The 12987-nt window shown below is 41.2% G+C and overlaps 1 protein-coding gene across 11 annotated transcripts in view; it reads right to left on the reverse strand.

The window, feature by feature from the left end:
- Positions 1 to 12987, reverse strand: part of ATRNL1 (attractin like 1) — a 1022331-nt gene that overhangs the window by 802911 nt on the left and 206433 nt on the right. For all 11 annotated transcript variants that reach the window (XR_012905693.1, XR_012905692.1, XM_075935407.1 and 8 more), the window contains 2 exons: positions 10295 to 10503; positions 1691 to 1809 (listed from right to left, as the gene is read on the reverse strand). Coding sequence is in view for 9 of the 11 variants with exons in the window: in XM_075935407.1 (XP_075791522.1) it covers positions 1691 to 1809; positions 10295 to 10503 (328 nt within the window). In the remaining 2 variants the exon portion in view is untranslated. The remainder of the gene's footprint in view (positions 1 to 1690; positions 1810 to 10294; positions 10504 to 12987) is intronic.

Below are 12987 nucleotides of genomic sequence, written 5' to 3' on the forward strand. Positions count from 1 at the left end.
CCCATGTTTCTACCATAGTGAAGTTCCATCACTCTGTGCTTGTGGTCCTTATACTACCATGAAAAATACCATCAACTCAGCTGATGCCTTCCTGGCCACATGGTCTCATTCTGTTACTGCTGTTGAGCATCTGCTTATAAATACAAACAGTTCCCTCTATCACCTCTTGAAACACCATCACAGTTTCTTGAGAACAGTTCCTGTAGAAGTTGTTCAACAAAACATTGCCTTGATAAAAACCAGTTTCTGTACATAACAGCACATCACCACACCAACCTGGGTTCTGCCAGGAAGTAAATTTTCCAGGTTTATATAATTTCCTCCCATAATCCCCTACAGTGGAAAGACTAGTCTCTCCAGAACACCTTGTGACTGTAAGAGTGACACAGTGAGCTTTGACACTGAGAATCATGGGATCCATACCCAGGTAGCTTTACTTTTTCTCATGGTTACGTACAGTAATCTTGCAGACAAGGCGCATGAAAGCAGTGTGCTGATATTCACAACGTATTTGCATTGTGTTAGGTGGGGCACTAACTCATTGATTAACATGCAATTGCATGCCCAAGGTTAGCATATAGAGAAGACCTCGCCTGAGAAAAAAAGATCACAATGTGCCCACGTTGATGTTGAATGTATAACCGTGTACACAGTTAACATATGAGCCTGGGTTCATTGATTAACATTCATGGTAATACACAAGCTCCCATTACGTACAGGGAGCTGGCTTAAAAGATGGCTTCCCGTGTGCATCAGCTCCTTGGGAACCGAATGCCAACCCACATATAACTGTGTAACTGCTGGAATTTTCAACAGTTACACGATCACTTAATTAAACACATTTTAACATCCCTAATTTCAATCAGCTCTTGGTAACCTGAAGATACCTAACTTGTCTACGGCAAGATCCACACAGTATGTGGGAAAGTTGGCTTAAGGTACATAATTCCAGCCTATGTAAACAATGTAGATGAGTCAACGTACCATAAGCTGAACTTCAGTGCTATCCTCAGAGCAGGAGCTCAAGGGGAAAAACACTCCCATCAACTTTCCCTGCTCCTTGGAAGAAATCGGAGTACCACAGCCCTCAGAGTTCGATTTAGCGGGTCTTTACTAGACTTGCTTAATCGAATGCCAGACGATTGATCGTCATAATGTTGGTCTTTCTGTAAGTGGAGATGTGGCCTACGTCATATTTTAACTTGGTCTTTCCCTATCTTAGCCTCAAATATTACCTCATTTTCACTATGTTACATGTCCAAGCTCTACTAAACTTTTGGTGGAAACTGAAACAAAAAAGGCACTTAGCACTTCTGCCATTTCAATGTTTAGCTCTTTCCATGTTATTCTATTATTGGTTTTCCCCACTCTTTATAGTAATTATCTGATGTAAAATATAATATATTCAATGCTGCTAAATGATAAGCTGCCCCCTAGCTAACTTGGATCCAGCCTGTGGAAAGCCCCCGGGATAACAGCATGTGTGCCAGCAGCCCCAAGCCTTGGTACTCTCCCTACTCTCTATTTTTTGGGGGTTGGGAGTTTTTGGGGTCAATGGGGTGTGGTGTTTTTGTTTTGCTTTTTTGCTTCTCACTTGTGTGTAGCCCCCTCCCCAACTAAAAAAGATTCCCCGCCCCTTCCGAATAAAGAAGCAATATTTATTATATATCCCATATATTCATATGCTCACCATACTGCAATTACTGTTTGCTGAAATGCACTTCTTATCATCACACCACTGGCAACCATTTGTATTGGCCGTACAACTAGCACAGTCTGCATATCTGTAACATCTGTCATCTGCAGCAGCTGTAGTACAAATGAGAAACAAAACAAATGATAAGATGAAAAACAAAGTTTCACATTTCTTAATTCACATATTTTTAACAGCGCTTGAGGTCATATCTGGTATTTTTGTTATTGTAAATATGACCTTCAATCTAAGATGAAAGTTACTTAATCGTAATATGTTGGAAAACAACCATATTAGGTTAATTTTAGTTACACTTATTTCCACCTGTTTTTTAAACACACATTATTTGAAGTTTTCGTAAGACCCTGACCTGTCAAACAGTCCTTGATTTGTAATCTATAGACTAGTACTAGGACAGTACATTGAGCAAAGAAACATGTTAATTGCCTTTTATTTTATCCATTGTTCATTAATTTAACAGAGCTTGACTTCTTTACAAAAAGTAAGCAGTCATCATGCAAGAAGATAGCAATAAAACAAGTAAAAACAAAATCCAACAGGATTGTTCTGTAAGGCTACGTCTAGACTGGCCCCTAATTCCGGAAAAGTCATGCAAAGCAGGTAAGTCAGAATATAAACATGTCCGCTGCTTCTTTTCCGGCTTGGGGAAAAGCTGGAAAAAAGCGTCTAGACTGGCGCAATCCTCCGGAATAAAGCCCTTTTCCGGAGGATCACTTATTCCTACTTTCAAGTAGGAATCTCTTACTTTCAAGTAGGAATAAGAGATCCTCTGGAAAAGGGCTTTATTCCAGAGGATCGCGCCAGTCTAGATGCTTTTTTCCGGCTTTTCCCCAAGCCGGAAAAAAAGCGGCGGACATGTTTATTTAAATCCCGTGGGGGATATTTAAATCCCCCGCGGACTTCCCTATTCTGACTTACCTGCTTTGCATGACTTTTTCGGAATTAGGGGCCAGTCTAGACGTAGCCTAACTGATAAGAATAGAGATGTAAGTGAGTAGTCGAGTGGTCTGTGCCCATGAAAGCTTATGCTCCAATAAATCTGTTAGTCTATAAGGTGCCACAGGATTTCTCATTGTTTATGCAATTTCAGACTAACACAGTTACCCCTCTGATATGTGGCATTTTGTGTATTTCTGCACAGCTATATTTAGCATGTTACATTTTAAAAATAGTTTTATACTGAGCTGCTAGCATGGCATTTACCATATTAAAAAGGTTGTTTTAAGATTTACATGAATATCAAAATAAATATAAAACATTTTTACAAATACATTATCCAAATCCTGTTTTAGTTTCACCTTAACTAAAATCATAAGAAAACTTAATATAGTCAGAAATTCAATGTGATTGCTCTTTATCCCCTCAGTGGAGTTATATTGGATCTTTTCACATGTAACTGACAGAAGTCTCGGAGATGACTTAAAAATGAATTCTAGATAACAGGATACAGACATTTGGATCCAAGCTACAAAGCTTTCCTCTGCTTTGTTGGAGTGAGGCTTCAGAAAGATTACCGGAAGTGGCATGGTTGGATTGAGGTAGACTACTGAAAATATCATGGGCATCAACTCAAGGTGTGAACCGAGAGAGACCTTTTCCTTAGAAGTGCCTGAAGTTCAGACACTCTTCTAGCAGAAGTAACCTTTACCAAAAACTGACAACATCAACAAAGATGATATTACTGAAAGTTTTTAAAGGACAATCCATTAAATTTGACAAGGCCAAGTTCAGAAACCATTAAGATGTGTTGTAGGTGTATTGTCCTCAGTGAAAACATCAAATCATTTATTTAGTAGGGCTATGTCTAGACTGCAAGCCTCTTTCGAAAGAGGCTCTTTCGAAAGATACTTTCGAAAGAGCCTCTTTCGAAAGAGAGCGTCTAGACTGCACGTTGAACTTTCAAAAAAGCGGCTTGCTTTTTCGAAAGAAAGCATCCAGTGAGTCTGGATGCTCTCTTTCGAAGAAGCCCTATTTACATTGAAGAACGCCTTCTTTCGAAAGAGGAACTTTCGAAAGAAGGCGTTCTTCCTCGTGAAATGAGGTTTACCGCCATCGAAAGAAAAGCCGTGTTCTTTCGATTTAATTTCGAAAGAACGCGGCTTGAGTCTGGACGCAGGGGAAGTTTTTTCGGAAAAAGGCTACTTTTCCCGAAAAAACCCCTGAGTCTGGACACAGCCTAGTTGGTGACATGGAATTGATGAAGCTGAATGCCTATGTCTAGGATGCCTACATCTCCATCCTGGACTCTTGGTTGGTAAAATGAAAGCCTATGGTGAGACCCCATTTAAATTGTTTCCCAGAGAGTAGAGTTGCTCAAGAGGGTTTGTTTGTTTTTTAACATTCATATGGCATCATCAGTTTGTGTGGGAGAGGTTGGGCAGGGAGGATTGTTCAGAACCTTCAAACAGAAGGTCTTTAATGAAAATATTTGCAGCCAGGGAATACAAAGCAGCGTCTGGTCCATCAATGGCCTCTTGAAGGGAAGTGCAGGCTGCGAGATGTCTTTCAGACATGATTGCCATGAACTCTCCCTGTATTGTTCAAAGAATTTGTTTGAAATTTTACTATCAATGGCCAATTAATAAACATGTACTTTGAAAGCATAGCCTGATCATTTGATACCCTCATTTAATGACTTGCAGTGGCATAGGCTTTCCTACTTTACAGGATTTATTAGCTACAATGAAGCAAGACACTGAAATGAGATGGGTTAAACAGCAGTCAAAAGTGCCACAACGCTCCATTTCCACACCCTCCCCCCCATTGCGGTATTATGAGGGGGTAATTCCACCTCTTCCCACAAGCCCCTTCCCCAGAGCGACCTGTCTGGGAGCCCATGGAGCAAAGCAAGCTGGGGCAGATTGCCTATTTCCCGTCATTGATGAGTGGAGGAGTATCCATTGCTAGGCCCCTCAGTAGTCCATAGGTCAACCTGGCAATGCAGGCTGAGCAATCCAATGGACAGGATGGCCCTGCCCACCAGCTCCTGGTCTCTGGCCCCTCCCTGTCACACATCACCCTTTGACTCATCCTTTGTAATTTGACTTAGTTTCCACTTTAAGGTTTTTTATGAATTTCAGATCATTGAAGATCTTCTGGAATGATTTATTCTTGTGCCCTTAAAAATGTCACTTCGAAAAAACTGCCAACTCTCTCAAACTGTTTTTTCCCTAAACTTGCCTCTACAGGATCTTACCTAGAAGAACTCTCTCGCCTCTCGTTATCCGAGTCAGGTTCTGAAGGACACATCGCTTTCTCAAGTGAACAAAACTTGAGGCACAATTCCAAGGACTTCTTTGTTCCTTCTGGTAAAGAGGCACATATGGGACATTTATCCCTAATATGTCCTGACTGTATCACAGATATTACAAACCTGCTAAGGGAACACTGCTTAAACCCTAGGGATCTCTGCCTGATGAAAAACATCAAGAAAACAAAAACCAAACCACCTAGCAGAACTACAGCTATGAAAACTATATACTGTTTTATTTTTAAAAGCTGGCCAGTAGAAAAAAACAAAATCAAAACAGCAGACTCCAAGTCCAACATGACCAGACAGAAGGAACTGAAAAGGAGACAGTAACTGGGACTCTTTTTATACCTTTGACTCTACATAAGGACTGCAGGGATGCATACACTACCCATTGGTACCACTGGCAAAAGTGCTGAACTTGAGTGCATTGTGCACTTATATACCTACACTGGAATCTGTACGTGAACAATCACTTGAAGAAGCTCAAATTATTTCAAAACTTTATACTACTTTATTCAAGGTGTGAGATTTCTCACTCTCAGACCTTGAATATGCTGATGATGTTGTTATCCTAGTACAGAGTCCTGATTGGTTTTGCGAGGCACTCCAGCAAATGCAGAAGTCAGTCAAGATCACCCTCCATGTTTCACAAAGACAAAGCTGAAAAATCTATAATCAGTTTCACCTATAATTCCAACCTCTGAATAATGAAACTGTCAAAATAGTCACCAGCTTTTGCAATTTGGGTTCTATGCACATTCTATAGAATACAGAATTAACATTATCTTAACATGGTAATCAAGTTTACAAGCTAGTCAAGCTGTATCTTCTGTGTACTACTGTACAGTTGTCAAACATCAGCACCAGTGCTCCCTCTAAGCTGAGCAGCAGTACAGCCTCACAGGTGATTAACTGGGTGAGACTGATTAATGATCTGTGAAGCTGTACTCCGACGCAGCATAGAGAACACTGATCAGCACCATGTCACTCAAACTGAGCAACAATTTTCACACAAAATGCCTACACATGTTATTGGGCATTAAGTGGAACAATCATTCGTAAAAAATATGTTTATGGTTGCCTGGGTCTACAGAATACTGGGACTATTATCTCAGCCAGCATCTTATGGTTTTCGCATACATCACCAAAACGCAGAAAGATGTTTTAATGAATGCCATTCTTTGGGTGGTTTGTAATATCAGAGATAAAATTCCACCAACCTAGGGCTAGAAGCACAGATGCTTTATTACGTGGGTGAATAAAGCCCATTTCAACATTGGACTTGTGGCAGCAGAGGAATGGACAAAATTGGAAATGATTGCTACAGCTAACCATTCAACTAAGCTTTGAAGAAGCAGATAAGGACAGAGTTGAGGAGATACTGAGCCACATCCTGCATACCTCGGATCTTCACAAAGGCCTGAAGGTTTACAGGACTTCTCCAGGATTGTAATGCAATTCTCTTGCCTTTTATACCAGGAATCAAACAACATCCCTCCTTCCTAATGGATGTTTCTGTGGAAATTCCACTGCCTTTTCTATTTATCTTTAGTTTCCTCATTATTTCTTTGTTTTTATTTTTATATATAAAAATAAAAAGGATGAGATTTGTTTTTTTATGATGATCAACCTATATCTTGTTGTTTTTGAAGTTAGAAGTTTTCAAGATTTGGAAGGAACAAAAAAAGAGAGAGGCTCTAAGCCTTCTCAACCACTTATGAAATGTATGAAAAATAAAAGAAAAATTCTTCGGAGGACAATTTTATGAGTTTGACATCTTTTCATACTATCAAGGATTTTTTTCAGCAAGCATCAAATCATGGATACTTTACATCCTGTTGGGAAATAGTTAAGGAAAAAATTGAGTGAAAGGTAAATTAGGTCACAGATTATATTAGTGGCACAACAAAAATGTAGAAAGTATAATGATTAAACATTTAAAATAGATCAGCCATTTAATACTGTAATATGGAGCTTATACATGTGCTGCGCAGTCACATTTTTAGTGAACTATTTTATATTATTCTCACAGAAAGATATACATGATGAGTATCAGATATCATGAGTTGTATTGTATATCCAAATTCATGTAAACTGCAACAAAATGTCTTTCCAAAGCAATTTAGCTCTCAGATTTTATATTTACCACATAGGAATGGTGCAACTGATAAAGATTTTGAATCAATTTGCTATTTGAATCAATACTGTTATCATTATACCAAATAGAAATTCATAAGATAGAAATTAATACACATTTTGACATGCTACAACATAAAGAATGCAAAAAGCCTGCTCAGGTTGGTGTTTTCTCAGATGACAGAATTATAACCCCGTACACAAGTCTTCAATTATACCTGTCAACTATCTGAGCCAATGACACTTCCTCTATCCACAACCTGTACACACAGACAATGACATTGTTAATTGTCATTTTTGGAGCCTGCTTTACTTGTTTCTAAGGCTCAGAACAATTTCAGTCATTTTTTTTAATATCGCAAAGCTGGGAAAAGTGAATAAAGAGGAAGGTTAATTCTGTGACTACATCGGAACCTACTGGACCATATTATTTTCTATTTTTTACTAGTGTAATTTCAGTATAACTCCACTTACACAAATGGAGTTTTTTTAGGTTAGTTCCAGTATAACTGACAGAAGAATTGACATCCTTTTATTTATTCCTATCAGTTATGGTTTGAGTATTTTCCCTTTCATTTACCGACCTGTACTCATGGTTCTGCAAATCTGGCACTACAAGGGCGGGCTAATCATAATCCCCACTAATATTTTGTTCCAGCAACTGAACAAACTTTCACCAGAACATAAGCAAGATGCTCCATTTCAACACATTATTAAATGTTTAGTGTTCTTCAATAACCATTATATTTTGTTACCATCTCATTATAATATTTTACCCTGGACAGGTGCAGGATATAAAGCATGCAGCTAGTAAGATTTATGAACAATAAATGTGAACTGCAATTAATTTAGAACATAGAACTGTGAAGGGGTATAACTGGTCTTTTGTGACTCTGCTATACTCTGCCTTAGGAAGGAGCAGTGAACATGGTTTCTCCAGGCCTACCTAGAAAGCCTGCACACCTCAAATTCAAGCTATTTCTTCATCTAGTAGACCTCTCATAATCTTGCAGCCACCTCAATCTGTTCTCATTTCCCTACTATGTCTAATTTTTCTGCCTTTTGCCTATCTTCCTTCTGTGATGCTTCCTGTATCTGGAACACTGTTCTTGTATTTGTGCAATAAGCCCCTTCTTTCTCTACCCTAAAATTCCTCTTTAATATCCACTATTTCAAGCAATGCCTGCTCTCTTTTCATAAGTAATCCCCTTCCTCCCTCTCTACAGCTCTTGAACCACATTTTTGCTAATGCTTTACTATCTTACATAGATGGGACTTTTTTGAGATTATAAACATCTCAAAGTTTCATTTTGAAAAACCAAATTTTTGGCATTATATAATACTGGAAGATTTCCTTGCGTCACTTGGGTCCTTACCTTAAGGGGGGGTGGGAGGAATTGAGAAAATATGAATACAGGCAGTCCCCGGGTTATGTACAAGATAGGGACTGTAGGTTTGTTCTTAAGTTGAATCTGTATGTAAGTCGGAACTGGCGTCCAGATTCAGCCGCTGCTGAAACTGACCACCAGTTCTGACTTACATACAGATTCAACTTAAGAACCCCAAGCGTCCCCAAGTCAGCTGCTGCTGAAACTGATCAGCAGCTGATTCCAGGAAGCCTGGGGCAGAGCAACTCTGCCTCGGGCTTCCTGTAGTCAGCGCTGGTCAGTTTCAGCAGTGGCTGAATCAGGACGCCTGGGGCAGAGCAGCTGGGGTGCTGCTGGGTTGCTCCAGTAGCACCGCTCCTCGCTCCTCGGCGCTACTGGACCAACCTAGCAGCACCCCAGCTGCTCTGCCCCAGGCGTCCTGATTCAGCCACTGCTGAAACTGACCAGCAGTGGCTGAATCAGGACTTGGGGCAGAGCAGCTGGGGTGCTGCCGGGTTGGTTCAGTAGTGCCCAGAGTGGCGCTGCAGGACCAATTGGCAGCGCCCCAGCTGCTCTGCCCCAGGGTCCACAACAAAAGCCTGGTCTGCTGGGGGGGGGGAGGGCACACTAGCTGCGCCCCCCCCCCCAGCAGACCAGGGACACGGGGAGCAGAGCCGCAGCGGCAGCGGGGTACCGCGCCTCTGAGGCTTTGCTCTGGCAAAGTCTCAGAGGCGCGGGACCCCGCCACGGCTGCAGCTTCAGTCCCGGTGCCTGTGGTCTGCTGGGGACCGTCCCCAGCAGACCAGGGGCACCGGGACTGAAGCCGCAGCCGCGACGGGTTCCCGCGCTTCTGAGGCTTTGCTGCTGCGGCTTCACTCCCGGTGCCTGTGGTCTGCTGGGGACCATCCCCAGCAGACCACAGGCACCGGGACTGAAGCCACAGTAGCGGCGGGTTCCCGCGCTTCTGAGGCTTTGCCAGAGCAAAGCCTCAGAAGCGCGGGAACCCGCCGCTGCTGCGGCTTCAGTCCCGGTGCCCCTGGTCTGCTGGAGATGGTCTCCAGCAGACCAGGGGTACCGGGAGCAGCTTACGAACGGGGCTTTCTCACCCTGGAGCTCACAGGTAGCAATCCACCACCTCGACCTCCGGGGCGAGAAAGCCCCGTTCATAAGTGCGGATCCGACATAAGTCGGATCCGCGTAAGTCGGGGACTGCCTGTAATTTAAATGTTTTTTTTTTTTTAATACAGTGTTATTTTGCTGAAGTTAATTTTTATTTCAGATTTCTTAAATAAAGGGATTGTTAAAGAATTTACATTCAATTGTTTTTTAGTAAATGTTTTTATTATAAAAACATATCTGTGGGCCAGCAATAACTCTGGTGTTTCTGATCTTAAAAAAAAAAAAAGTAGATGGGTCAATTTGCTGGATTTGTTTGATGAAAATATTTCTTAAAATTTAGTGATCCTAAATAGTTATATTGAGACCTCATCCCTTAGAACACTTAGAAGATATAAAATATTTTATTTATATTTCTTTCCCTTCTGACTTTGGTACCTTAATTATAAAATATTTATAGTACAGGAAGGACCTGTGAGTAAAATGAGATACATTCCTTTATTTACTATTATATTTCATATCTAAGAGTTTTTCATTACTGCACAGTCAATTGAGGGTGACAGATGTCAAACTTGAAGCACTGTAGGTTATACAACTGATGTTAAAATTAAAAACAAGCTGTATACAGTTATGGAAGCTTTACTACACTTGACACTATGTACAATTATAATTCAGTGAAGAAGTGTAGAGAAGTTAAAACACTCTTACCTGTTTTTCTGGGACACTTTGCTTCAAGGACATTGTTAGCGTGTCCAGATTCCCAGGATTCACAATGGTTTTTATTCCACAGACACCTTATCCCTGGACCAGCATTTTTACACAGTTCTTCCTGTCTGAATGCTTCACAGTCTGGAGGCTTGTACACAAGGATATCATTCAACAGAACACTTGAAAAACCTCCAAATATGTACATGGACCTAATGAGAAAAGCAAGGGAATATAATATAGCTGTTTTATAAATAAAGTATTATTTACACTATAGCCTCTTGTTTTTTACATATATTTGTACTGCCTTTACATATATTATGGCAGTATTTTCACAATAGTCGAATTAAGATTATACCAGTGTTTCCCTTAAAAATCTCAAAGTTTGGGGGAGGAGGGATTCAAAAACTTGCTTCAAGATGAAGCTTAAAGTATGCTTATATTCTGCTGAATTATATGTATTAGAAAAATACAGAGTACACAGAAAATGGGCGAGAAGAAGGAACAAATACTGTGCAGGGAACAGTATTATTTTTGGTGTAGGGTAATACAAATCTACCATAGGCCTAGATGGTCTGCAGTAAGAGACTGGGACGAAAGAGCATTTCTCTTTGAGACACAAGATTCCAAAGACAAGTAACAGCAGTTAGCAGTTGTTGACAGATCTCTTAGCAGTAAATTTCTGGACTTGAGGCCATAGTTTTCTCTCTTTTAATTTAAAACTACGAAGATCTGAAAAATTAATCTAGGTTTCTCCAGCATCGTATACTCTCAAAGGGACTTTGTGTTTAAAGAGCTATAGGTAGCAATGGGCTCCGAGACACCTCCAAACCAGTACAGAATATATTAAAGAGCTAAAATAATACAGAAAGATCTGCAGAACAGTTTGAGTATTTTGCCAAAATGTTAATACATTGTTAGCAGCAAATTCTTAATGCCTCAAACACAATTTAGATTAGAATCTGGATCTTTTGAATTACACTTATCAGTATTTGTAAGACAATACCAATAGCTACACTTTTTCATTACAAGCTTGGCCATCAAGTTATGCAAACCTCAGATGACCTGCCAAAGGCCAAAAACACTTGCACTGAGGCCATGCAGGCCATGCCAGCTTGAGGGCCCACAGCACTGACCTCTGGAGCTATGCTGGATTTTTTTTCTGTGGCCAGCAACCCTGACAAAAGGCTGAGAGACTGCAAAAAGTAATATAGCCTGGAGCTGGTAATTCTTGGTACATACTGGCTTTAGTAATGATCACTGCATGTAACTCTTTTTAATACAATAAGTAAATTTCTCCCAAAAGTTTATGGATTTTTTACACTAAGTCACCTAGGGTGTGCTAATGAATGAAAAAACATATATATTTTACATCCAAGTGATTACTATACTTGGTTTTGGATTTCAAACCCACTGCAAATCACTGAATGTCCTCAACACATATAAAGGAGGACCTTTGTTCAGGTGTACAGTGAAAGTGAACTGCCCCCTTTAACTGCAAAAATGGGGCTTATTCAGCAGACAGGTAGGAGCTGCCCCTTTATGCTGCCTCCCTACCAAAAGGATTTGTTCCAGATAAATATGCAGGAAGAAAACACAATTAAATGAAATCAATTGGGAGAGAAGACACTGTCCCTCCCCTACCAGCTAACTGAAAGTTTCAGGGAGTATTTATATCCTAGCCAGTTCCAGAAAAGCCCTCTTTAATATGAACCATGTTTCATCTTTATCTGCTGCAGTCATTATGTTAGTCATGCCTTTATTCAGAGGGGCTGGGAAGGAATTTTCTCTCACTGCCAGAAAGGCTAAAGCGAGATGGGTTTTTCACACGTTGAAGCAGGTTAAGCACCTGCTCGAGTGGGAAATGAGGATTGGACTGGTACAGCTACTCTATATGGAATGTATGGATGTTAAATATTGAGCAACTGACTAATCAAATAGTCCATGCATTTTGCATCGGACTATTCGATTAGTCGATAGGGCGCCACTGCCTTGGAAGTGTAGCAACAGCCTTAGGGTTGTTGCTACACTTCAAAGGCAAAAGCGACATGTGGAGCCCGAGGTCAGCTGGAGACTGACCCCGGGCTCCATGTGGTACTGCCACTTTGAAAAGCCATGGGGAGCCCAGCATCAGGCTCCTTGTGGCAAGTGGTAGCGCCATGCAGAGCCTGGGATCAGCTTGGGACTTCCTCATTGACCCCGGACTCCATGCAGCCCTGCTGCTTTGAAATGCTGCATAAAGCTGCACGCAGTGTTTCATAGCAGCAGCACCATGTGGAATCTGGACTCCCCCAGGGGACTCTCCCACTGACCCCAAACTCCGTGCAGGGGTGCCGCTTTGAAATGCTGCATGAAGCCTGAAATCAGGCTGCACTTGGCATTTCAAAGCTGTAGTGTCACATGGAACCTGGAGTCAGCTGGCACTGCCACTCTGAAATACCCCATGCAGCCTGGGGACACCCCAGCTGGCCCCAGGCTGCACGCGGCATTTCAAAGCAGCAGCGCCACATGGAGCCCCAGGCTCCATGTGGCGCTGCTGCTTCGAAGTACCTCATTTTTTCCCCCATACACTTGCGGCCTCTTTTGGATAGCAACTAGTTGACTAGCCTATCAACTATCCGATAAGCATTTGCTTATTGGATAGTTGACTAGTCATTCACATCCCTACTGGAACGCATATGGTGATCAGATAAAAT

The sequence above is a fragment of the Pelodiscus sinensis genome, chromosome 8 (genome assembly GCF_049634645.1).
Source record: "Pelodiscus sinensis isolate JC-2024 chromosome 8, ASM4963464v1, whole genome shotgun sequence".
Taxonomy (NCBI): domain Eukaryota; kingdom Metazoa; phylum Chordata; order Testudines; family Trionychidae; genus Pelodiscus; species Pelodiscus sinensis.